Here is a 23,247-nt window from a genome sequence, read left to right as displayed (position 1 = left end):
GTCAAGCAAGGGTGCCTGATTTTGTCCACACACATTTTCTTACTCTGCATGTCTATCAGGTGCATGCTTTGGGTCATGCCCCAGGGCTCTGACCCATCAGGAGTGGCCATGGGGCCCTGACTTTAGGCTCCAGAATTTTTTAAAACTTCTCCTTTGGAAAAAAAGTTTGGCCCACCCCCCAGGGTTCATAGCAGATGGCAGGAAATCCAGGGAGACTCCACCCTAAATTGCCAAGCTTTGTGAGTTAATCACCAATAAACCAGCATCACCAATAAAATGGTATTAAATGGCTTTGTATTTAGATGTTTTACCCCGAGCAATTGAAAGGGCAAAGGTTTGGCCAGGAAATGCTGGGGTGAAAGGGCAAAGGTTTGGCCAGGAAATGCTGGGGTGGGAGAGGGAGGGGATGCGGGGCAGCAGGGAGAAGGGAGGGGAGGCCCTGACAGGGGGAGGGGCCCTATGTGCCTCCTAAATTACTTTTTCCTATTACACAGTATGGTTCTATTACCTTAAAATGATGGCTATTATTCTACAGTAACTCTCAATATTAGAAAAGTACTTTCGTAAGTAAGTAGGGCACTATCATTTAAAATCCACCGTTCAGTTTTTTGGCTGTTGATTTGTATTGGCTTTTGATACCCATTATCCTGTCAGTCACCGTTATCGTCAATAACAAACACACTAAAGTCATCCTTTCCTTGCTTTATTTTTCAATGTTTGCATCACATTTCAAATCACGTAGCATAACTCGGTCCACTAGCTCTAATGACAATTTCAGTGCATAGGACTCCACAGTAGGTAATTCTGAAGGGTGGTCCCCTCAGCAGTTATAAGGACAAGGATGATTTGTGAGCCAGAAAACATTGTCTGGATCCTGGCTCTGCCAATTATTAACTTGGGGTAAGCCTCTCTGAGGCTCCGTTCCATTATCTGTCGATTGGGAATAGTATATTATACTTGGTCTATATCACATTATTGTAAAGATCAAAGGAAAAATATTGTATTGAAGGTGATTTAATAAATTTCTAACGTCCTACAAAAATTTGACGAAATATAAGTTACCATAAAAGCTGATGAAATAGAATCAATTATTCTCCATCTCAGTGAAATACATTTTTCCCCTGATTTTGGGGGGGGAGGGTGGGAATCTGTTCCAACAACATATGATTTGCCAAATATAATTAGCAGTGCATGAGACTAGTTCCATTCAGTTAGTAACACAAGTGGCAGGACCTTAATATAAAATCTAACCAATGTAATGTAAAGAACGGAAACTTGGGGGCACCTTGGTGGCTCATTTGGTTAAACATCCCACTCTTGATCTTGGCTCAGGTCATGATCTCCCAGTTCGTGGGTTAGAGCCCTGCATCGGGCTCTGCACTGACAGCACAGAATGTGTTTGGGATTTCTCTCTCTCTTTCTCTTTCTCTCAAAATAAATAAGTGAATATTAAAAAAAAAAAAAAAAGAATGGAAACTTGGATAGCAATGAGACTGAAATCTAAACCCTCTGGCTCTAACACACTATATAACTGGGGTGAGGTATTTACTTCAGGAGCCTTAATTTTTTAATCTGTAAAATGGGGATAGGGGCATCTGGGTGGCTCAGTTGGTTAAGCATCCGACTTCGGCTCAGGTCATGAGTTTGAGCCCCACGTCGGGCTTTGTGCTGACAGCTCAGAGCCTGGAGCCTGCTTCACATTCCGTGTCTCCCTCTCTCTCTGCCCCTTCCCTGCTTATGCTGTGTCTCTCTCTGTCTCAAAAATAAAATAAACATTAAAAAAAATTTTTTAATGGGGATAAAAACCTACCTCTTAGTATGATCATGAAAATTGGATGATATTAATTATATATGTAAAGTGCCCAGCAGAGCACCTCGTGCCCAGTGGATACTTGACAAAATCCATTTGCTCTCACCAACTCTGAGTTACCTCTTAAAAATGGGAATGGAGACATAGCCTATTCTCTTATAGTGCCTGTTCCTTTGATGCAAACTTAGTCTGTGACTGATAAATGGGGGAATGATGTCAATATAATGTGCAAGTCCCATGGCTTCATATGATCTTTCCCCAGGATATTTACATCTTGAAGCAATTGGGGCAAGATTTTATACAATCATAGAAAAAGCCTTGGCAAAATAATAACTTGAGAAGAAAGTCGAACGTTGACAGAAAGACCTTTCTTGTGTGCAGATAGTGGCTAAGTTTAGTGGTTTCCAGAACTGCTGTATTTTCCACTCTGTTATCTAGTGAATCTGAAGATGTGGAAACTGCAGAAACATTTTCCTTTGTGTTAAATTTTAATTTTTGGACAAAGAAGACTACACTCTGGATCAGATTCGTAATTTTGATGAAACTGATCTCTTTGAGATGTGACTGACCCCTAAGTCCTGTCTCTTCTACAAGGAAACACAAAATCCAGGGTCAGGCTGCATAAGGAGTGATGGATATGCGGCTGCAAATGCACATTGTAATTCACCCATACTGCTATTTTTATTTGGGTTATTGTGTTTTTGTTACATTTTGAATGGTCTTATCCAAATGTAATTTTTTCTCACAGACTCTGTTATTTTATCATGCCATTTCGCAGAATATGACGTTTTTTTCCAAATGCATATATGACATTGTAGCAGAAATGCCTGGGTTAGGAAATTAGAGTCCATTCAGTCACTTTTAGGAAGCATGCACTCCATTTAGGCATACTAAATACTTGACCCGTCAGCAGGCCTAACCATTTGAGACAGGAAAAAATTTCAGCATGTTCAGTAAGATCAAAATTAAAACAACAGTGTTGGTAGCTGTATATGAATCAAAGGAAAAGAAAAAGTATGGTATCACTTCCTGTATATGAGTCTCCAGAATGCCTCTGCACCCATGTGGCCAGTGCTCTTCTCTCCATGTGCTACATTAATAGGAATTTTTCAATATTTTCATTGCATTTCAAACCACGTAGCATTATTCAGTATAATAGGTCCATTGACAGACAGTTGAATACATAAAAAACTTCACAGTAGGTATTTTTGAAGCGTGGTCAGGAGCACAGCTGGGTGATGGGGAGACAAAGCTGGGCTCCGGAACACCACCATGCTTCAACTACAGCAGCTTCTGTCTTACCAATTTTAGATACTGAGCTTTTACCAAGCTTTCCTTTCAAACGAGGATTTTGCCACTACAAGTGCAGTATTTGGAAACTATAGGCAATCAGTTGTGATGAGAATAGGTTATTTTATGTGGTCAATATTTCTGTCCCTAATCATACTTGTTCCAGGCCTAAGAGATTCTACAGACCATGCCCATTATTGGTCTTTAAAGAAGATCCCAGGGAGGGGCGCCTGGGTGGCTCAGTCAGTTAAGTGTCCAACTCTTGGTTTCGGCTCAGGTCATGACTTCATAGTTCATGGGGTGGAGCCCCATGTTGGACCCTATGCTGACAGCATGGGGCCTGCTTGAGATTTTCTCTCTCTCTCTCTCTCCCTCTCTTTCTGTCTCTCTCTGCTCCTCATGAGTGTGCTCTCTCGTTCTCTCTCTCTCTGTCTCAAAATAAATAAATAAACCTTAAAAAAAAAAAGAAGAAGAAGAAGAAGAAGATCCGAGGGAAATTCTATTACATTTTAGAAGCTTCTAAGGTAGGATGTTGTCCGTATTACTTTTTTTTTTAACTGTCTGCATTGAAACCATGATAGAAATGTCTTGGGGCTCTCTTCGCTGGCTTCTCTATAAAAACAATTTCAAAAGGAGATGCCACATTTTGGTCACAGAACTCCGTTAACTACTCAATCAGCTGAGGGGATTGTTTAAAACTTTTTACTTCCAAAAAATGGAAATGATTTTCAATTTTGTCAAAAACAATCTCTCCTGGGAGTAAATACCCTCCAGGTCCTGCAGTCTAGGGTCATATCTTGTAGTTAGTTGTGGTGCCTCTTCCATCTTCTTTAATCTGGAACAATTCCACTGTCTTTCTTTGTCTTTCATGACTTTGGCTTTTTAAAGAATGCAGTCACTTTTTTTCATTAATAGAACATTCTTCCTTTGGGGTTTTTCTGGTATTCCTCATAACTAGCTTCAGGTTCTACATTCTTGGCTATAATCCTACCTAAGTAATGTATACTTCCTATGTTTCATACCTCAAGATATATGAGGTCCTCGTGCCCTTCATTGGTGGTATGAATTTTGATCACTCGGTCAAGGTTTTGTCCAATTTCTCCACTATATATTTTCATGCAATATATATTAAATTTTTCTCTCTTGTAACTGATAAGTAATCTGTGGGAAGACAGGCTATGCAAATATCCTGCTCTTCATGGAAATTTCTCCTGTAGTTATAGCATCCATTAGTGATTCTTGTCTGAACCAATCCTCATTATCATGGCTACAGAATGATGTTTTCCAACTCTAGCCACCATGTCACACTTGTCATTGATATTTTGGATGGTAGCTCCATAATCCAATCAAATGTTCCTTTATTCTACTTGGAAAGTCAACTGAATAACATTCTGAAGATCACTCTCTTTGATTTTTTCCTGGGAAAGTTTTGGAATGACCTTTGGCTAAAAACATTAAGATTCTCATCTCTTTCCAATTCCTATTTTAGGCTGTTGCTTTGCAGACCTGGTCTTATTCCATCACTATCCGCTCTGCCCACACCTTTGATGTAAACAATCTGATTTACTTGAGGGAGAACAGAAGAAGGGGAGAGCAGACAAGTTCCTCTCTGCCCACAAATATGCTGGCTCATTAATTCCTACTTTTCTGCCTTCATACCTGCTCTTCTCTAGAGGTAGCATGTCCTGCCCGTTACCTGTCCTAATCCCACCCATCCTTTGCCACAGGCAGGAAAATACAGCCCTGAAGTCCCCAGAAATGTGAAAGTCTTAGAGGCCTTGGGAAATACCAAAATGTTCCTAAAGGATACAGAACCTCTAAGAAGTTCTCCAACAAGACCAGATGAGAAGGCTCCTGTTTATCATGTGCATGGCTGTAGATCTTGAGAACCTTCTAGGACTCCTCTTGACTTGTGGTTGAGGATTATCTCTGGAGCCTTTTGGGCTCCTATACAATGGTACATATGGGTTCTAGGCCTTAGGTGATCAGGGATCTGGTGGAAATAGTAACTGGTTTTTTTTTGGGGGAAGGGGTACTCACAGTTTACCAGCTCCAGATAAAATGGATTCTGAACCCTCTGAAAAGAGGGTGTTTTGGACTTCAGCAGGAGGTGCTGCCATGACTCTCACAATTACAGAAAATTCTGGAACAGAGACCCGGAAGTCCTAGGCTGTGACAAGATTAAGAAGGCCCCAGGTCCAGTAAGTGGAGCTATGGATAACAGTCACTAAGAGCTATAGGGAAAGGTTCAAGTCGAAGTTTGGAGGAGCAGAAACTGAGGCATCTCTTTTCCCACTGTGAAGAACCCAGCTGCCTTTGAGACAGCCATATTGTAAATTTATTCATGGCCAGGGAGGCAAAGACCAGGGGTCTAGACCTACCAGGTTGGGGGAAATTAGGTCTGGGAATGTGGGAACAACCAGGCATTGGTTTTCTAAGGAATAGGGAAATTCAGTATAAATCCTAAAACGTATCAGAAAATAGATCAGTCACCCGTGAAAGGACAGATAAGATGCCGGCAGCATTGGCCAAAGTCTGAATCAAGCTGGAGACCCCAGCCCACCCAAGCAAGGGTTCTGTTGAGCAGACCTATGCATGCCAACAGAATCCTAGGCCAAAAGGGTGAGAGATTGGGAACAAGCACAGGCACCTGGGCCCAAGGTCCAGCCTCTGCCATGCCCTCAATGCTGCTCTCCCAGCCTGCACCTGGTTGCATGTCAGTCCCCTCCTCCAGACTGCTCAGTTGCTCCCCAAAGCCTCTGCCACATGCCTCACATTCTACCGAACCCTGCGCCCTTGTCTCCCCACCCTAGCCTGGCTTCCTCTTTTATCAGAGGATCCCCAAGCTTGACCGTGCTACTCAGTAACTGTTTGTGAATTAAGAAATTAATTAATGAGTGACAATATATCTCTGGTGATCTGAGATACCAAGTAGGAAAATGATGTACCTAGGGACCAACGTGGCTGTCCACGGCAGCTGGGTTCTTCATGGTGGGAAAAAAGACCCATCGACCATGCCCTTCTCTGTGGCTCTTAGTGGCTGTTATCACCAGCCTCACTCACCAGACTTTTGGTTATCATAATCCCACTCCTTCCACCCATACCTGGGGGAAGACTGATCCCAGAGCAGCCAGAGAGAAGGGAGCTTCCTAGTTCAACTTGGAGGTTCAGCCAATCTGACCTGAAAAAAGAAGTTTCTAGAATGCCTTATTTTTTAACATTATTATGGTTTTATAATAACCATAAAACCATAATAACCATAAAAGTGATGCTTAAAAAACATCAAAAAATAAAAGTGTGTTTAAAGCAGAAAGTGAAACAGACTTCCCCTTCCCAATTCCCAGAAGTCACTGTCAATAATAGTTTGGTGTGGGTGTGTATGTCTTTTGTGGTCTCAAAAATGGTCTCATACTATACCTACTGTCTTTTTGTTGACTTACTTTATTACTTAAAAATCCATCATAGGGGCACCTGGGTGGCTCAGTCGGATAAGTGTCCAACTCTTAATTTCAGCTCAGGTCATGACCTCACAGTTTGTGAGATGGAGCCCCACATGGGGTTCTGCGCTGACAGTATGGAACCTGCTTGGGATTCTCTCTCTCCCTCGCTCTCTGCCCCTCCTCCACTCACACTTGCACACTCCCTCTCTCTCTCTCAATAAATACACAAACTTAAGAATCCATCATGAACATGACCCTTTCCTCTCTTAGTCCCTACTTCATGTCTTTGGAGACTTTTCACTGCTGCTCTTGTAGGTTTTGCAGGTATCCTTTGTATGAAGGAACAGTAGAAACTATTGAACAAGCTCTCTTTGGAGGGCCATCCCTGTAACTTCTGCTGTCGTATCATTTCAGTGCTTCAGTGAATGCAGATGTCTCTGCACACTTGTAGAGACATCTCTGTACAATAGACTCCTAGAACAGAAATCGCTGGGTTAAAGAATTTGCACATTTTACATTTTTTAAATACCTTCAAGCTTAAATAAAAATTCCAAGAATAAGAATAATATACTCATATACTCTCTTTCCAGATGCTTTATTATTATCACTCCAGCTCCATTTCTTTATCTTTTGCCTGCTCCCCCCTCAAAATGAAAGGTTTCTTTTCTAAATTCTTAGAAGAAATGTTGGATGCATTATGGCCCTTCATCCCCATAGACATCAGTGTCTACTTTTGCATTTCCTGAGAATAGGGACACTCGCTTACATAACTACAGTAGAGCTGTCAACTTCAATAACTTGATAAAGTACTTTTAATTAATCTACTGTCTGTATTCTAATTTTTTTAACTAACCCCAAAATGTCCTTTTTTAGCACTTACCCTTCTAGTACAGCATCCAGTCTCAGATCAGAGATTGCATTTTGTTGTCATGTTTATTTAGTCTTTTTTATATGAAGTACTTTTGTACTATTACTTTTTTAATATAATTCATTGTCAAGTTGGCTAACATACAGTGTATACAGTGTGCTTTTGGTTTTTTTAACCGGGACTATTTTCACAGCCTTCCTTTGTTTTTTACGATCCTGACATTTTTAAATAATACCATTCTTTTTTTTCTTAATAAGATCTTCCTCGTTTTAAGTTTGTCCAATTAGACCCAGGTTATGGATTACACATTACATAAACCATGGCATGTCCTCAGAATATCACATCTGGAGGCACGTGATGTTTACGTGGTTTTGTCAAGAACTGCATATTTTCAATTCTGATAGAAAAAGTTCATTTCCCAAAACCTTTTGCCAACTTATACTCTTGCCACAATTTGTGAGAGCTCCCCGTGTCGCTATTCCCTCCCAGTCACTGGGTACCATCAGTCTTCTTAACTTATTCCTGGGCAGTACAGCCTGCCTGTTACTGCTTTACTTTAAAAAGAAAGCAATAGGGGGACCTGCCTGAGTGGCCCGGTCAGTTGAGGCTCCATCTCTTGATTTCAGCTCAGGTCAAGATCTTACAGTTCGTGAGTTTGAGCCCCACATCAGGTTCTGCACTGGTAGCACGGAGCCTGCTTGGGATTCTCTCTCTCCCTCTCCCTCTGTCCCTCTCCCACTCATGCTTTCTCTCTCTCTCAAAATAAATCAGTAAACACTTAAGAAGAAAGCAATAAATGTTTTTTTCCTGTTTGACTTTGGGATACACTTTAATATTCATATCTCTCTGCAAATGTTCCCCAAACATCAAAAGTGCAGTAGACTCATGTGGTCTTTTGTATCCCAAGGCTTACCTGGACTTAGGCGGTCTGGGGGTCACAACAGTGCAGGTGGGATGGGACCACAGGCCGAGAGTCAAGGGCTCCATGCTCTGACAAAGTAAAACAGCAGCCAATCCTTTTTTTCCCCATTTGAGAGAGGAAAGGCACCACCTGCCCTCCACATACAGGGGCACACTCTCCCGTTTATCTTTCCTTGCTGTTTCCTGTCACTGCTATGAGGAAAAGACAGCACAGGATTTGGGATGGGAGCACTCAGGTTCAAGTGCCCTCTCCACCTCTGATCCGGTGTGGACCCAGGCCGCCCCTCCACTCCTCCAGTTCCCTATGCTTGTAAAACGAGCCTCAGAATACCTGGTTCACATAACTAGTGTGCAAGATACACGGGAAGGAGCTGGCCTCCCTGATTGGTCTTTGGGGCTGGCTCTGCCCTGCCTGGTCACCCTTCATCCCCACGGGAGGAGGATGTGTGGCCCAGAGAATAGGGCTCATGCCTGGAGGCAGGCGGAGCAGCCTCAATGCACGCCTCACACTCTGCCAGCATCAGCTAGCAGCTCCTCATACGCCCCTCTGAGATAATTAAGCATTATTATCCCTATTGGCAGGTGGAGACAGTAAGACAGAGTGGTTAAGTGACTTGGTTATAACTGCTGGGATTGTTTGAGAGAGAAACCATGCCAAGAAGGAGTGCGGTTCAGAAGGCCAGAAGAGCTTAAGCTATTTAATGTGACTGATTATTTTAAAATAGCTGTTGGAGGGTGTGGGCAGGAAGAAAGACTAGAAGTGTGGCTGGTGGACATTGGTAAGGTACCCAAAATTACACTGTGAAAAAGGAATATGCCTCGTACATCTATTAAAACGGGTTGCCATGGATGGACAGGCTAATGCTTAACATCATGGGAAGAGGAGGGAAAAAAATTAAAGGCAGTAGTCAACTCAGGGATGACAATGGAATAAACTCCACAGGCTTCCCATGTGGCCGGACAGAAGTCTCTGGGAGGGTCGTGCAGAGGCCCACCTCAATCTGCAGACGGAGAATCTGCCCGGCTGACAGCCCAGGCACCTTGCCATGGTGGGTGCAGCCCTGCCCCAGGAAGCCTAAGTGTCCTTGTGCACAGGGCGGGAATGGAATGCAGGAAGACTGTAGTGCCTGAGCTCATAGGGGAGACACATGAGGCAAAAGGTAGGACGGCCATATGGGTTATTGACAGAAACAGGAGCCACAGAGACATGGGGACAAGTGGGAAAGCCCAGAGGTCCCTGCCTGAAAAAGGAGAGAACTGTGGTCTTTTAGGGTGGGCCTGGGGCTGAGAATGGGCAGCAGTGAAGCAGTAGGGGTGGGAGCTTTGGTCCTCAAAAAAAGCACAGTTCTTGCCATTTTCAGAGAAGCAATGGATACATACTGGACATGGCCCAGGAAGTGAAAGGTAGATAGTAGGGTGACTGCCTAGCTCCCTCCTCAACCCTGTTTCCTGATCCTCCCTGGTCAGCCAAAGGGCCTAGAGACCCACCCTCCCACCCCACCTTGGGAGTTGGGGTATTTTAGTTCAGCGACTGTGGCACATTCATTCCTGCTCACCAGGTCCTTCATGAGGACTGGCTCCCTCCCTGGGTTACCAGCAGTCTACCATCTGGGAAGGCAGAGCACAGAGAAACTACAGCCCACTGGCCACTTTATCCAGCCACTCACTCCAGAGGCCGACTTTTCAGCAGCCTTAATGGCAAGGCCCAGGCTTCTCAGACTGCACCACAAGAGACCAAGCCTGTGCCATCACCGAGCTGATTACCACTTCAGAATTCCCTGAACAGTGCCCTCCTCCGGGCAGAGGTGGCTTTGTTCCCTGGACTGGTCCAGAGAGAGTACCCATGGCCTCTTGTCAAGTGAATGAGGCAGCCAGTGAATTTTTAGCTCTGGTCTCTCTACCCTTCCTTTTTAATTATAAACTCAAGAAGTGCCATGTGACAACAACAAAAATAATAATAATAATAATAATAATAATAATAATGCCTGCCCACATCTCAGCCATCAGGGGCTATTTTGAGGGTGAGTAGTAAAAGACAGCTGTTTGCCCTGCTGGTGTAGTACAGAGAAACAGTGTCTGTTTGGTTGAACAGGATTTTTTTTCTCCAGCTGGGAAACGTCACCAAGTGGCCTTTCTGTTCTTCACACATGAAACACACACTATCATCCGCATATTTTTAGTTAATTTATGTCCAAATAGGCCTTTCTCTAGCTGCTGGAAAATGATATTTGGGCTGCAATTACCTTTCACAGTATCTCACAGAAGGGTTTCAGTGCTCACAAAGCTCAGGGGAGAGGGAACGAGGACCCCACCGACTGTAAATCTCTCCATTTGTAGTTATTCAAATCACATATTTTATTACGAGTATGAAATGCATTGTGTCACTCATTTTGGAGGAGCAACTAATGCTTCAAGAAAAGCTTTGAAAAACATTCTATTTAGAAACAATTTTGTCTGCAGCCAACGCAGTGTGTCTTTTTGGGTTGTCTTTTCTCCCAGCCCTTTTCTGTTATTTGTGTCATTTGCATGACAAATAAGACCATGTTCTCCAAAAGCTCACCTGTTCCTGCAGCCTGTTTCTCACCTAAAGTTCTAATTCTCTGTATGTTGCATCATAATCCTTAGCATGGTAATAAATTACAGTGTCACCATCAAGATTGTGGCTTCTGGAAAGAAATAAGCAGCGGGGCCAGATGAACTCTCTCAGAAGATGGAGAGACTGTTTTCATGCAAATTCCTGGCATCCTGGGGAACTAGGAACAGCCTCTTTATTATATAGATTCAATTGCAATTCAGCAGCCAGGAGCCATTTCCACTGGCTGTTAGAAGCTGGTAACACTCAAGAAAGATAACCTTTTAGGCAGAACCTGCTTTTCCTTCCTGGCTGATACCAGTCTTATCTGGAAAAATCACTTTGTTGGTTAGGTTGGGGGAAATGGTCTGTGTACTTTCAGAGTGCTTTTAAATAGAAATGTGCATTCCAAAATACCTTCTGATTTTAATCCTTAGAGCCACATTAGACCTCTTGGTCCAGGGCAGTGGACAGTGACTTGGGAACAGGAGGAGGGCGTGTCCTATGGATGCACCCTGGGGACAGGGCCATCTGTGTCTGAACTGTCTTCAGAGTGCTGCACAGAGCCCCTCTCACAGGCAGATGCCTCACCCAGGCTGGCCAACTGCAGAGTCAAGATGGCCACTGCCCCATAGGGACTGTCCCAAGGCCCCTTCTGTGGGACATTTTCTGTGCAACGGAAACTTCAATTCACCCTGTATTTCCCTTGGGCCACAGAGGTACTTGATGGAAACTTTGGGGAAACCAACTTGCTGCCTTTTTTCCCCCATCCTTTTGAGATCTTTTGAGGTTTAGTGCAATATTGGCAAATACTCATCATATATTTATAGCCACTCATTCTCTAACCTGTGGCAGACATTCCTCATGAGTCACGGCCCTCTTCCTTGCTGAGTCCAGATGAAGTCTCAGACTCCTACTCAACCTAGCCATCAACAGCACTCAGAGTTATACTCAAGATGAGCCCTCGCTCAATCCATGACTTCTGCTTGGTAGATATATGCCAGTGGTTCTCAAAGTGTGGGAACCACAGTGGGAACTTGTTAGAAATGTAAATACTCAAACCCTATTCCAGAACAAGTAATTTTGAAAGCCTGGGTTAGGGCTCTGTGATGTGTGTTTTAACAAGACGTCTAGGAGATTCTTATCTACACTCAAATTTAAGAACCACAGTTCCAGGCCAGTGGTTGTGACTAATGACTGCACATTAGACTCACCTGAAGCATGTTAAAATGTTAAAACCTACCAGTGCTCAGGCTTCACCACAACCAGAGACTCTAAATAAATTCTAATACCCACTGGCATTAAGAAAAGGAAAACAGAAAAGAAAAAACCCTTCTCCAGGGTGATTCCAATGGACAGCCAAGTCGGAGAACCACTAGGCTAGGTTTTGTGGGTAAGCCAAGAATAAGTACATTGACACTGCCTTCAACTGTACAACTGAGATGCAGCTGCCTAGGCCTGGAGTGGCTACCTGGGTCTGCGGCCACTCTGGTAGAGCGAGGGCAGATTCTCCCTCAGGCGTGGCATCCCTCTCCAGTGAATAGGAGAAGTGATGGTGGCTCCAGCATCATCATCAGGACTGCCTTCTGACCCCTGTCCGTGCTAGAACTGCCGTGGTGCTGCCCTTGAAGTTCTCACCACACCACACTCACGTTGCCAAAAAAAAAAAAAAAAAAAAGGCAGTTCCTCAAGGTGTAGACTGGCCTGGGTCTGATCAACAGCACAGAGGGCCCAGGGTTTATCTGCTGGGCTTCCATCAGAGGTATCTCTCACTCCCAAATCCTACTGCCCCCTAATGGCAGCCCATGGTAGCTCTGCCACCTGGGAATTTAATAGCAGTCATTTTCTTTTTTAAGATTTATTTATTTATTTTTAAGTTTATTTATTTTGAGAGAGAGCACAAGTGGGGGAGGGGCAGAGAAAGGGGAGAGAGAGAATCCCAAGCAGGCTCCACACTGTCCGTGCAGAGCCCAACGTGGGGCTTGAACTCCTGAATCCTGAGATCGTGACCTGAGCCGAAACCAAGAGTCAGACAGTTAACCTGACAGAGCCACTCTGGTGCCCCTATTTATTTTGAGAGGCGGGGGAGGGGTAGAGAGGGAAAGAGGGAGAATCCCCAAGCAGGCTCTGAACTGTCAGCCCAGAGCCCTACGCGATGCTCAAACTCACAAACCGTGAGATCATGACCTGAGCCCAAGTCAAGAGTCAGACGCTTAACCAACTGAGCCACCTAGGCATCCCTAACAGCAGTATTTTTAAGCGAGGGCCTGATAAATTTGTATATACTCAATGTATTAGTTTCCTCTAGCTGACGTTGCAAAGCACCACAAACTAGGTGGCTTTGAACAACAGGAATTTATTCTCTCGCTGTTCTGGAAGCTAGAAGTCCAAAACCAAGGTGTTGAATCTGTTCCATGCCTTTCTCTTAGTTTCTGGCTGTTGCTGTAAATCCTTGGCATTTCTTGGCTTGTAGGTACCTCATTCCAATCTCTGCCTCCATTTTCATATGTTATTCCCTCCTACCCATTTTTGTGTCTTCACATGGCCTTCTTATTCTGACACCAGTCATTGGATGTTAGGTCCATCCCCCAATCCAGTATGATCTCATCTTACTTGGTTACATTTTGAAATACCCAATTTCCAAATAAAGTCACATTCACTGGTACAGGAGGTTAGAACTTGAATATGTTTTCGGGTGGGGGGAACGGGACACAATCCAACCCACATAACTCAATAAATCTTGTTTAATGGTGACAATAATATACTGAGTGGTTTACATATATATCATTGTGGATCTCCGCAACAACTCCAATATGCTTTATATGTTATAAACCTTTTGGAGAGTTGTTTATTGTGAAATTCAGAGATACTGCATGATGCTCTTGGTCATAAACCTATTGCTTCCAGACTTCAAGAGAATTCCACATGCAGCATGATCCCAATATTTGATGAATAAGTCTTTTATCACCATACTCAGTATTCATGAGTGTCTGGAACCCTGCTATATCCCCAGTGAGACTTCATCTCACACAAGATGGCAGAGGAAAGTACTGTAGCAGTGCCCCTCGCCCACAGAAGTATTACTTTTATGGGCATCACTAGGATAAGTAATCAGCAAGGGGAATTGGCACTATGCTAAGACTTTGGCCTGTAAAACTCTACAATTGACTGGGTTTTAGAACCAAAGCTATGAGCTGTGTCTACTTAATCTTATTGTGACAAGAGAGTGAACTGGCTCGGAGGCATGGTGGCTATCCATGGATCCTTGAGAGTGGAGCTGAGTCTCATCACTGACTGCCACATCTCCACCAGGATGCTGGGCAGCATGGGTGCTGGCTAGATGCTTGTTGCAGGGTGGCTGAGGCTGAGGGACTTAAAGTACCTCTACACTGAAACCTTCCTGTTGGTCACACCTGCTGGCAGTTGACCCTGAAGATGTCTAGATTAGAATTAATCCACTGTCAGATAATCTTTTAGTTCATCAAGTCACATACACGCAAACACACACACACACACACACACACATTATAGTTTGTCTTATACCAGAGTTAAGGTGTGTTTATTCTGAAGCAGTGGATTTCAAACTTTTGGAGAATTTCTTGGCAGCCCAACCATTCAATGCAAAGCTTTACACAGTGTGTAAGTCCTGTGGGGAGCCTAGGGCCCTGATGGTGGTGAGAACCTCCTCCCTCCTCTTCCCTTCTCCCTCCCCCACACCCAAACAGTGACCTCCTGTGGCAGCTCTGGGGAAACCGGGTCCTTGCAGAATGCAGACTGCCTCTCCGTCCCTGGAGGTAGCAGTTATCAGGCACCTTGGAGAAACCCTGTGGAGGGACAATGCTCTCTTAATTAGCCCAAGGTCGGCCTCTTTTTGCCCATGTGGATGCACATTCTTTTCCAGTGAGCCTCATCTGCTCCTCCCCCTGAGAATTATTCCCTCATGTGCCTTCCCATCCAACAGAGCAAATCACTCCTTCTCTGTGGTCCTTCCTCATGCCTGCATTGGAGAGAGCCAGTGACCCTGAGAGCACTTTGCAATTATATGAATGCAATGGCCTTGGGCCTTCTGGTCCAGACTTCTCTTCCAGCAGGAGGACCGTCCTCACTGGCAAAAACCCTGCCTTCTGTAACACCATTCCACTGCCTTTTCTTCTGGTCTCCCTCCATGGGGCTGGTCACTATGCTGTACGTTAATAGCTTTCCTCTCACATAACCGAAGACGAGTTAAATAATCATCACCATAATTATTTCTGAGCATCAGAAGGCAACGCTCATGAAGTGATGTCTGAAAAGCTGGGAGGAATAGTTTAAAATTCCCAGGAATGAAAGCACCCATCCCTATGCCCCGCTGACTTTCCCTCCTTTGGTTCGCCTCAGAGGTCGGCATCTCCTGCTCTCTTGGCTAAGTGGGAGAGCTGGTGTGACAAGCTGTCACCTGTCGGTCCTGGAAGGCTCTTCTGGAAGGCTCTGCTCCCGCTGGGATTGGTGGGGGGGTGGGGGGGAGGTGGCCATGACAGGCCAAACTCTGTGTTCAGTGAGGCCCAACAGCACAAGGTGGCAGGAGGGCTGAGGCGCTTTGCCAGCAGGCCGGGCTCCACCACTTTACATGCAGGAGGGAGCAACTCAACAGCTGTCACCGGCAGCCCCTGGGGTCTGCTCCAGACTTGGCAGAGAGGACACCTTCAGACTCCCAATCCGCCTCTTTGAAATTCAGAAGAACCACACTTTCGAGTCCCCTCCCCCTCTCCCTGACACAAACATACACACAGAAGATAAGCCCTAATTCTCTCACTCACAGACCTACACAGCCAAGCTTTCTGTCTCCCACTCTCCTCTCACACATATTGATAAGTTCTTACGGAGCCCCATTCTCTCTCTCATGCGCGCGCGCGCGCGCGCGCACACACACACACACACACACACACACACACACACACACACAGTCACCTGAATTAAACTCCTGCTCTCTCCTGCCTCACTTCACCCAGTTTCTGCCTCTGAGGGAGCAGAAACCCCTCCGCGGGGCTGCCAGGCCTTCTCCAGGCGTAGCATCCACCCCAATGGTGGACACTGGCCTTCCAGGTGTTTGCTAACTCCCGGTTCACTGGCTGAATGTTCCACCTGTCTTCCCAGCCATGGGTGCCTTACAGATAAAACCAGTGAGCTCATTCATGTTCTGGGGGATGGTGAGAACAAAGCACCCTGTTGCTGCAGAGGCCCAGGCCTGCCCTCCAGGCATTTGTCATGTTGCTGGCATTTGAGCTGAGGACATCTCCCACCACAAAAGCCTGTGGTCCTCGGGGGAAATCAGGACTGTCTTCTTTGCAGGAAGCTGGATGTGCATCTGGGGAGGTCCTGGCCGGGCAGCCGTTATTCCTCTCAGGCCCTGGTCAGGAAACCAGATATAAATACGCTTTGCTGCTTGCTCCTTTTTCTGTCACTCGCACTCAGATTAACCACTTATACATTTTAAAGGTATTTTTGCCAAAGTCCAACATGCATCTCTGGTGATTGAAACAGATTGTGAGAGCGGTCAGTGTAAAAATAGCCCCCTTCAGCAGAGGCTTGAGGCAGATGCAGAGGGGAGGGAGGGAGCCTCCTGTATTGTGCCGGCAGAGCCCAGACAGAAAGGCCAGGGAGGGAAAGCCGGCTAGTTGGCAGGAAGAAATGAAAATGAGGATCGTATTTGTTCTAGAGGTTGACGAGCGAGCTGTGGAGGGCTGCGTTGACGTGTGTCCCCCACTTCACCCTGGGGCGCGAAGTGGCATTGGTGCCCTGCCCTCCGCCCCTTTCCCACACTCACCCTTGGGACTGCCAAGCTGCAGCCATGCTGGGGTCCCCCTTGCATCCTCGCTCTTACCCCCCCGGCACCCGTGCACGCTCCTCTCTGCCTGGACTTTCCTCCTCCCGTCTCTTTGCCTGATCAACTTCTACTCATCCTCTGGGACTGAGCAGATGGTGAAGCCACAGATCCCAAATGTGTGGCATGCCAGGCCCTGTCCCAAGCACTGTGTGGGCAGTAACCCATGTTCCGACTGTATAGGTGTGATCATTTCCCCCACTGCGCCAAGGAGAAAGAGTGGTACAGAGAGGTTATGTAACTGGCCCCAGGTCACACAGGTTGGAAGGGGCAGTACTTGTATCCAAACCCAAAGGCTCTAGGTGCCCTTAACCCCACAGGACACTGGCCTTCTGGCTGCTGCTGGGCTCCTTCCCCACCCACTACCTGTGTCAGGGAGTCTGTATCCCCTACGGTTAGGGAGGCCGTATCCCCATTTTAAGTGTCTGTTGTCTTATCTGCCTCCCCACTCCCTGTGCAGCTTGAGGGCGGGAACCGTGGCTGGCTCATCTCTGGGACACCAGCTCCTCAAAAAGTGCCTGGCACAAAACAGCGCTCACTGCCTAATGTTGACAGGGCAAATGAATGAATGGATGGATAGTCATCCCTTAAAACAGGCCAACGTCTGGCAGACAAGCTGAGGGCCAAGCAGAGAGCAGGTTGGAAGCATCCAGTGTGGGGTTGGAGGGCAAGGAGGAGAAGCAGACCTAAAAGCAAGAAGTGTCTACCTCCAGCCTCGGAATGCCAACCTCCACTGAAAGGCAGGGGGGGAATAGCTGGCACCTGCAGAGACCTCAGCGCCAGCCCATTAAACCCAGTGCAGCCTGGGGCTGTCTGCGAGCTGCAGGGTGAGGAAACTGTTCCCCCCACCCTCAACCCCCTGCAAGAGGTGAAACACAAGGAAAGTGATCTTGTAGTAGGAGGCCCCCACTTTTGTGTTTGTTTTGCTTCTGCCGACCCAATGTTATGAAGGCTACAAAAGCCGTGGAACAAAGACAGCCGCACCTGACATCTCCTGGCTCCTTTAGCCAATCTCCTGTAGTAGGGAATTGGGTGTTGGGGTGCATGTACACCATTTACACCCCCTCTACCACCCACCTCCCAACAGTGACATTAAGATCAGTGTGCAGGGAGTTGGGACCAACAAAGCTTCGGTACAGCCATGGCCTCACGGTGGTGTGTCCACTTATGGCGTGAGACCAGCACAGGTCACACAAATCCTCCTTGAGCCCCTGTCTGCAGGTGCGTAATGGAGGCCTGCCCATGGGGCTCGGGCTATCCTGGATGTTCTAACTCACCAGACATGAGGGCGGGAGAATGGAAAGCACGTGCATGCTGAGTTCATTTTCTCCTGCTTTCGACTAGAAACCTGACAGTTGGGCTGACTGGCTTCTCCTTCTTCCAGGGAGGGAAGATCCCCGTGAGATGGACAGCTCCAGAGGCCATTGCCTACCGCAAGTTCACTTCTGCCAGCGATGTCTGGAGCTACGGGATCGTCATGTGGGAAGTCATGTCATTTGGAGAGAGACCCTACTGGGATATGTCCAACCAAGATGTGAGTGTCAGCGGTACCCGGTCGCCACAAACCCCCATCGAAGGGTTCCCACAGCCAGTGGCATGCCAGCCCCTCCTCTCTGGTTTCAGCTCAGGGCCTCACAACCTGAACTTGAGATGTCCAGGCAGGAGATACAGGCACCCCCTTGGCACCACTGTTTGAACTAATCAAAGAGTCCAGCATGGAGATATGACAATCCCGATACCCCCAGAGCCTGTAAAGGCACCTGGGCCAACCTGGGAGCTCCAGGGCTGGTTCCTAATGGCTGTGGGCCACGAAACACAGCAGGCCCAAATGAAGTAGGAGATTCTGCCCTGCTTCAAAGCGTGCAGCCCCTGTGTTGTCCTTCTGACAGAAGCAGAGCAGTACTAGTCTGTGGGCGGGGCCTCTGACAGATGTGCTGTGTTGAACCAGTGGCAGTTTCTTTTTATTTTTTATTTTTTTTAACGTTTATTTATTTTTGAGACAGAGAGACAGAGCATGAACAGGGGAGGGTCAGAGAGAGGGAGACACAGAATCTGAAACAGGCTCCAGGCTCTGAGCTGTCAGTACAGAGCCCGATGCGGGGCTTGAATCCACGAACTGCGAGATCGTGACCTGAGCTGAAGTCGGACACTTAGCCGACTGAGCCACCCAGGCGCCCCAAGTGGCAGTTTCTATGTAGCTCACACCTCTCAACTTTAAAGAGAGGAACTGGAAAGGGCCCTTCTTTCCTGAGAGTCTACTCTTCTGGGGGCCTGTCACCTGTCACTGAAGGAGGAGCTGAGCAAGCTTCCCAAAGTTGGTCAGATTCAGATGGCCAGCAGGAGTGGGACCCTGTCTCTGGGGAGGTGATGAGCACCCCTCCAGTCTTTCAGCGTCTAAGATGCTTTAAGCAGAGGTGTTCCAGATGAGACCCTTTGCTTCATAACTATTAAGCGGTGAGGAAGCCTTTTGAGGATGATTTGCTTTGTTAAGGCCCCAATCGAAAGTCCTATCTGAATTTCCACACTGCCTTTGATCCTGGGCTGTCCCTGCCACACCCCCCCCCCAACCATTCCGCTTTTGTATTTTCAATACATACCCTCCCCCTGGAGCTGAGAGGGTTGCAAAACCTGCATTCCTCTGTTCTTAGTCTTCCCATCTCCCCGGGGGCAGTTATTATCTTTCCCAACCTAGCAGCAGGATGAGGCAGGGCTCTCCCCAGTCCAGATCTGCTCCACTGGGCAATCAGCTGCACCATAAGCACCTCCATGCTTGGTGGCTCTGGGGCCCTGTTAACTGGAGAAATCTGGCCTCAGTGAGCCCTCTCTCCAGCCCGAGGTTTAGAGCTATGGCAGGTGCTCAGGCGACTGAGAAAGGTGGTGATCTGGGAGCTGGGCTCCTGCTGTGAATGTGCGCCCTGATCCCATGGGCACAGTGGCGTCAGCCCAGGGCAGGTGAAACGGCTGCATTGTTAACCAGGTCCCAGGGCCACGTGTGGCGTGTAGGCCCCCTCTCATCTATGATTATCCCCGCCTCGCCTCTGCCCCATAGCATGTCAGAGCAGTAAGTGTCAGAATTGATGCCGAGGCTGTGTTCATGAAATCAGCCGCACCCGGCTGCATCCATACCGTCAGCTGGAGCAGTCATAAATGTGATCCAGGAAACAGGGAGGCCCTTTTCTGAGACTCTAATCCTATTAAGAACAATTCAGCACACATAGAATGGATTATGAAACTGACAGGCAAGATTTGACATTCAAGATCTTCTCAGCAAATGAATTCACCTCTGCTGAAAACAAATGGAATTTCTGATACTAGACTTCCAGAATTCCCAGATCATTCATTCAGCAAACACTCATTGCTGCTAAGCATTGTGCTTGCCGGTTCCGTTCTCAGCTGTTCCCAGTCCAGCGGCACCTACTACATGGGGCTGTGGGAACATTTAGGCGAGGCGGGGAGGAAAAAAAGGCTTCCCAGATATTTGATGCTTGAGCTGGGTCTCAAAGGGAAGAGGAACATCTGCAAATTAGCAGCTTATTCCAATTTTGTATTTCTCCAACATGAGGCCCCTAAGCATTGTCCCAAGTGCATTTGTGCTCTGGGTGGAAAGCGGGGTGGGGGGTGCCTTTGGCCCACTCAGAACCGGCCCGGCCTGAGAGGGAGCCAGGAGGGGCTGCAAGTGGCCGGGCTAGAGCCACACTCATCAGAAACCGCAGAGGTGGTGGCAGTAAAGGGTTCTACAGATGACAGTTGAAAGGCCTTAAGAAAGGGAATTGCAGAGGCAAGTCGGAGTGCTGGTAATTGGGCTTCCGGAGCCCAGGAAGGTCTTTGAACATGTACAGAGAGTTTGTCAGCCAGAGAGAGAACTTGGAAGTTCTGCTGCTTGGATCTGATTGACAGAGATAATGAGAGTGGCAGTGTCTGTGGAGAGGAGCTGTGGTTTTACTGAAACATCAGAGCTCAACTTAACCCCCTCTGCCCTGGTTCCTCCACTGCTCCGAGCTTCTCCACTTCACTCTCCCCTGCGGAAGGTGGAGCAGGTACCACCCAGCTCACTAATAGGAAATGCGGTCTGAGGGAGGCTAGGGGCCCTCTCATCCTCCAGGCAGTTCTAGTCACTTCCCCAAGGCACATGAGTCAGACCGCCTGCCCCGTCCCCACCCAACCCATCCAACCCCAGCCCCCAGCACGTGCCTTCTCCAGGTACAGGGGAAACAAAGGCAGCCCCTCTCCCCTCCCTGCCCCGGCTCTTGAGGGCCCAGAGCATAGGCTTATGCTGGCTGTCAGAGGCCCGAAGAGTTGCTGCAGACCACTCCAAGTGAGCTGGCAGCCTGCTCTGCTTGGGTGACAGTGGCCTTTCTCGGGCTGGTTCTCTTCACCACCACACCCTCACTCTTGCTTCTCTCTGGAAATGCCATCTGATCTCATTCTAATCGCCAGTGTTTTCAACATCCGTTTATCTCATCCTGTTACAGACCAAGGAAGGGGGCCCAGGTCTGACCCCAGTTTTCAAGTCTGCTCAGAAGAATACCTTACACCCCCCACCTTGGGCCAAATCTTTCCACCCAATTCAAACGTGGTCACTGGTGTTTACAGCCATCAGGTGGTCGAATGGAAGGGGCTTCTCCATGTCTCCTCCCAGTTTCCCACACCTGCTAGCAAGGCAGGTGTGACAGAGAAATGATCCCAAAACCCCATTAGAGGATCACAGTTATTTTTTTTGAAATGATGTTTTAATTTGATTACAAGTTCTATACTCAGGAAATTTGGAAAACACCCAGATTCTTAAAGAGAGTAAACCCCTCCAAAGGCATAGCACTTCAACGAAAGGCTTGGGTAGATAGATGCTACCCACACATCAATTAATGACTTAGGTAATTTTTTCTTTGGGGTGGAAGGTAAAGGTTTTTTTTTTTTTTTTTTTTTTTCCAATGTGCAAGAGGCATCAGTGCTCCCAGAATAACAGCTTGAGTGATGACAGCAAAATTATGTAGAAGAGATAGCAAATGGCACGAAGTCCCATTTTGTAAACATGAGCATGGCTATCCTATATCCTGAAAGGTGAGAAATAGGAATCTGGCCATTAATCAACCCCCCACTATGTGCTTCGTGCTTCTCAAAACACTGTGGCCCTAGATCTGCAGTGACCAGCAGCAGAACAGTAACCTCCTTTGCAGGGACAAGTACCGTAGTAGATGTGGCAGGAATGACAGCCTCCATCTGACGAAGATATTCCCTCTACCATTCCTTCATGTGTATGGTGCTCAACATCACCTCACTGTGCCGTGTAATCTTTTTAATAACCCTATCTGTGCAATGTCCAGAAGTCAAGTGACTCTCCCAAGGTTCTGGAGCTAATAAGAAGTGAAACTAGGATTTGAACCCAGGCCTCCAGTGTCTTTGCCCCTAGCTACAATGCCACACCATCACCAGCACCATGTGGGGGTCTGCACTCCTGGCTGACCCACAGGGAGGAGGGATCAGTGGTTCTGATATCCTCTTAAAAAGAAACCTTACCAGACAGGCACGGGAAATACAAAACAAATGGCAGGATAGTCTTCAAAATTTCCAGTGAGGTGGCATGCGGAGGAGACAGGGGAAGCGTAGCTAAGTTGCATTTAGCCCAGACCTCACAGACGGAAGACTCAGTCCATGTATGGGTCCCCCAGTCTCTTGGTGCTCTGCCAGGAGTGGTTGGGCCAGCTGGTCACACCATGGAGATGTGCCCCCTGACTCCAGTACTCCTTCCTGTTACAGGAAGATGAGAGGAAAACTTGTCAGTGGGAAGAATTAACTACTTGGGGCTCTGGCACCACATAATTTGAGCAGAGATGCCAACAGTTTAGGGCAACATGAGCTGCCCTGCACTGGAAGACTTTGGTGTCCCCGATCCCCATGAGAAGTTGAATATGGACACTAGCCCTTCCTGCTGGCCCTGCCTAGCTTGACCTTAAGGAACCCAAAATGAGCTCAGGGGCCATTCAGTGGATAATCCCACTTATCTCCACAGTGAGTGGGGGCTCTGTGACAGGGCCCCCGGGTCTGGCTGCCTAGAAGGAGCTGGAAAGGGTGCCAGTTTATGAGCCAGGCTGATGCGAATGATGCCTGGCCACTCCTCCTCATGGATTACTTGGTTTAGCTCCATACCCGTTTCCTGCCATGAAGACATCAAACAGCTCCAAGGACTACTCTTCAGGTTGAGATTACGATGGCAGCCCCACAGAGGCCTCTGTGGGGAAAGTGGGCTTCAAAGTGTTCTAAACTTAAAAATCAGACACCTCTATGATTTATTCTTAGTCCTGCCATTTCCTAGCTGTGGGTCCTCAGGCAAGTTACTCCACTGTGTGTGCCTCTATTTCCTCATGGGGAAAATGGACTGTAATGCCCTCCTTAGAGGAAAGCAGGTAATTTGATTGACAGGAGTTTGGCGGAGGTAAAAATTTATCGGTGAAGCAACATACTATTCAAAAGTGCACGTTCCCAGTCACC

At 47.1% G+C, this 23,247-nt stretch overlaps 1 protein-coding gene across 2 annotated transcripts in view; it reads left to right on the top strand.

The window, feature by feature from the left end:
* The window catches only part of EPHB1 (EPH receptor B1), a 213,165-nt gene that overhangs the window by 181,447 nt on the left and 8,471 nt on the right, over window positions 1-23,247 (top strand). For both annotated transcript variants that reach the window (XM_049628803.1, XM_049628802.1), the window contains one exon: window positions 18,146-18,295. In XM_049628803.1, coding sequence (XP_049484760.1) covers window positions 18,146-18,295 — 150 coding nt within the window. The remainder of the gene's footprint in view (window positions 1-18,145; window positions 18,296-23,247) is intronic.

Source organism: Panthera uncia, chromosome C2 (genome assembly GCF_023721935.1).
Source record: "Panthera uncia isolate 11264 chromosome C2, Puncia_PCG_1.0, whole genome shotgun sequence".
In the NCBI taxonomy this organism is placed as follows: Eukaryota; Metazoa; Chordata; class Mammalia; order Carnivora; family Felidae; genus Panthera; species Panthera uncia.
Note: the sequence above shows the minus strand (reverse complement) of the source record. Positions and strands in the feature narration are given on the sequence as shown.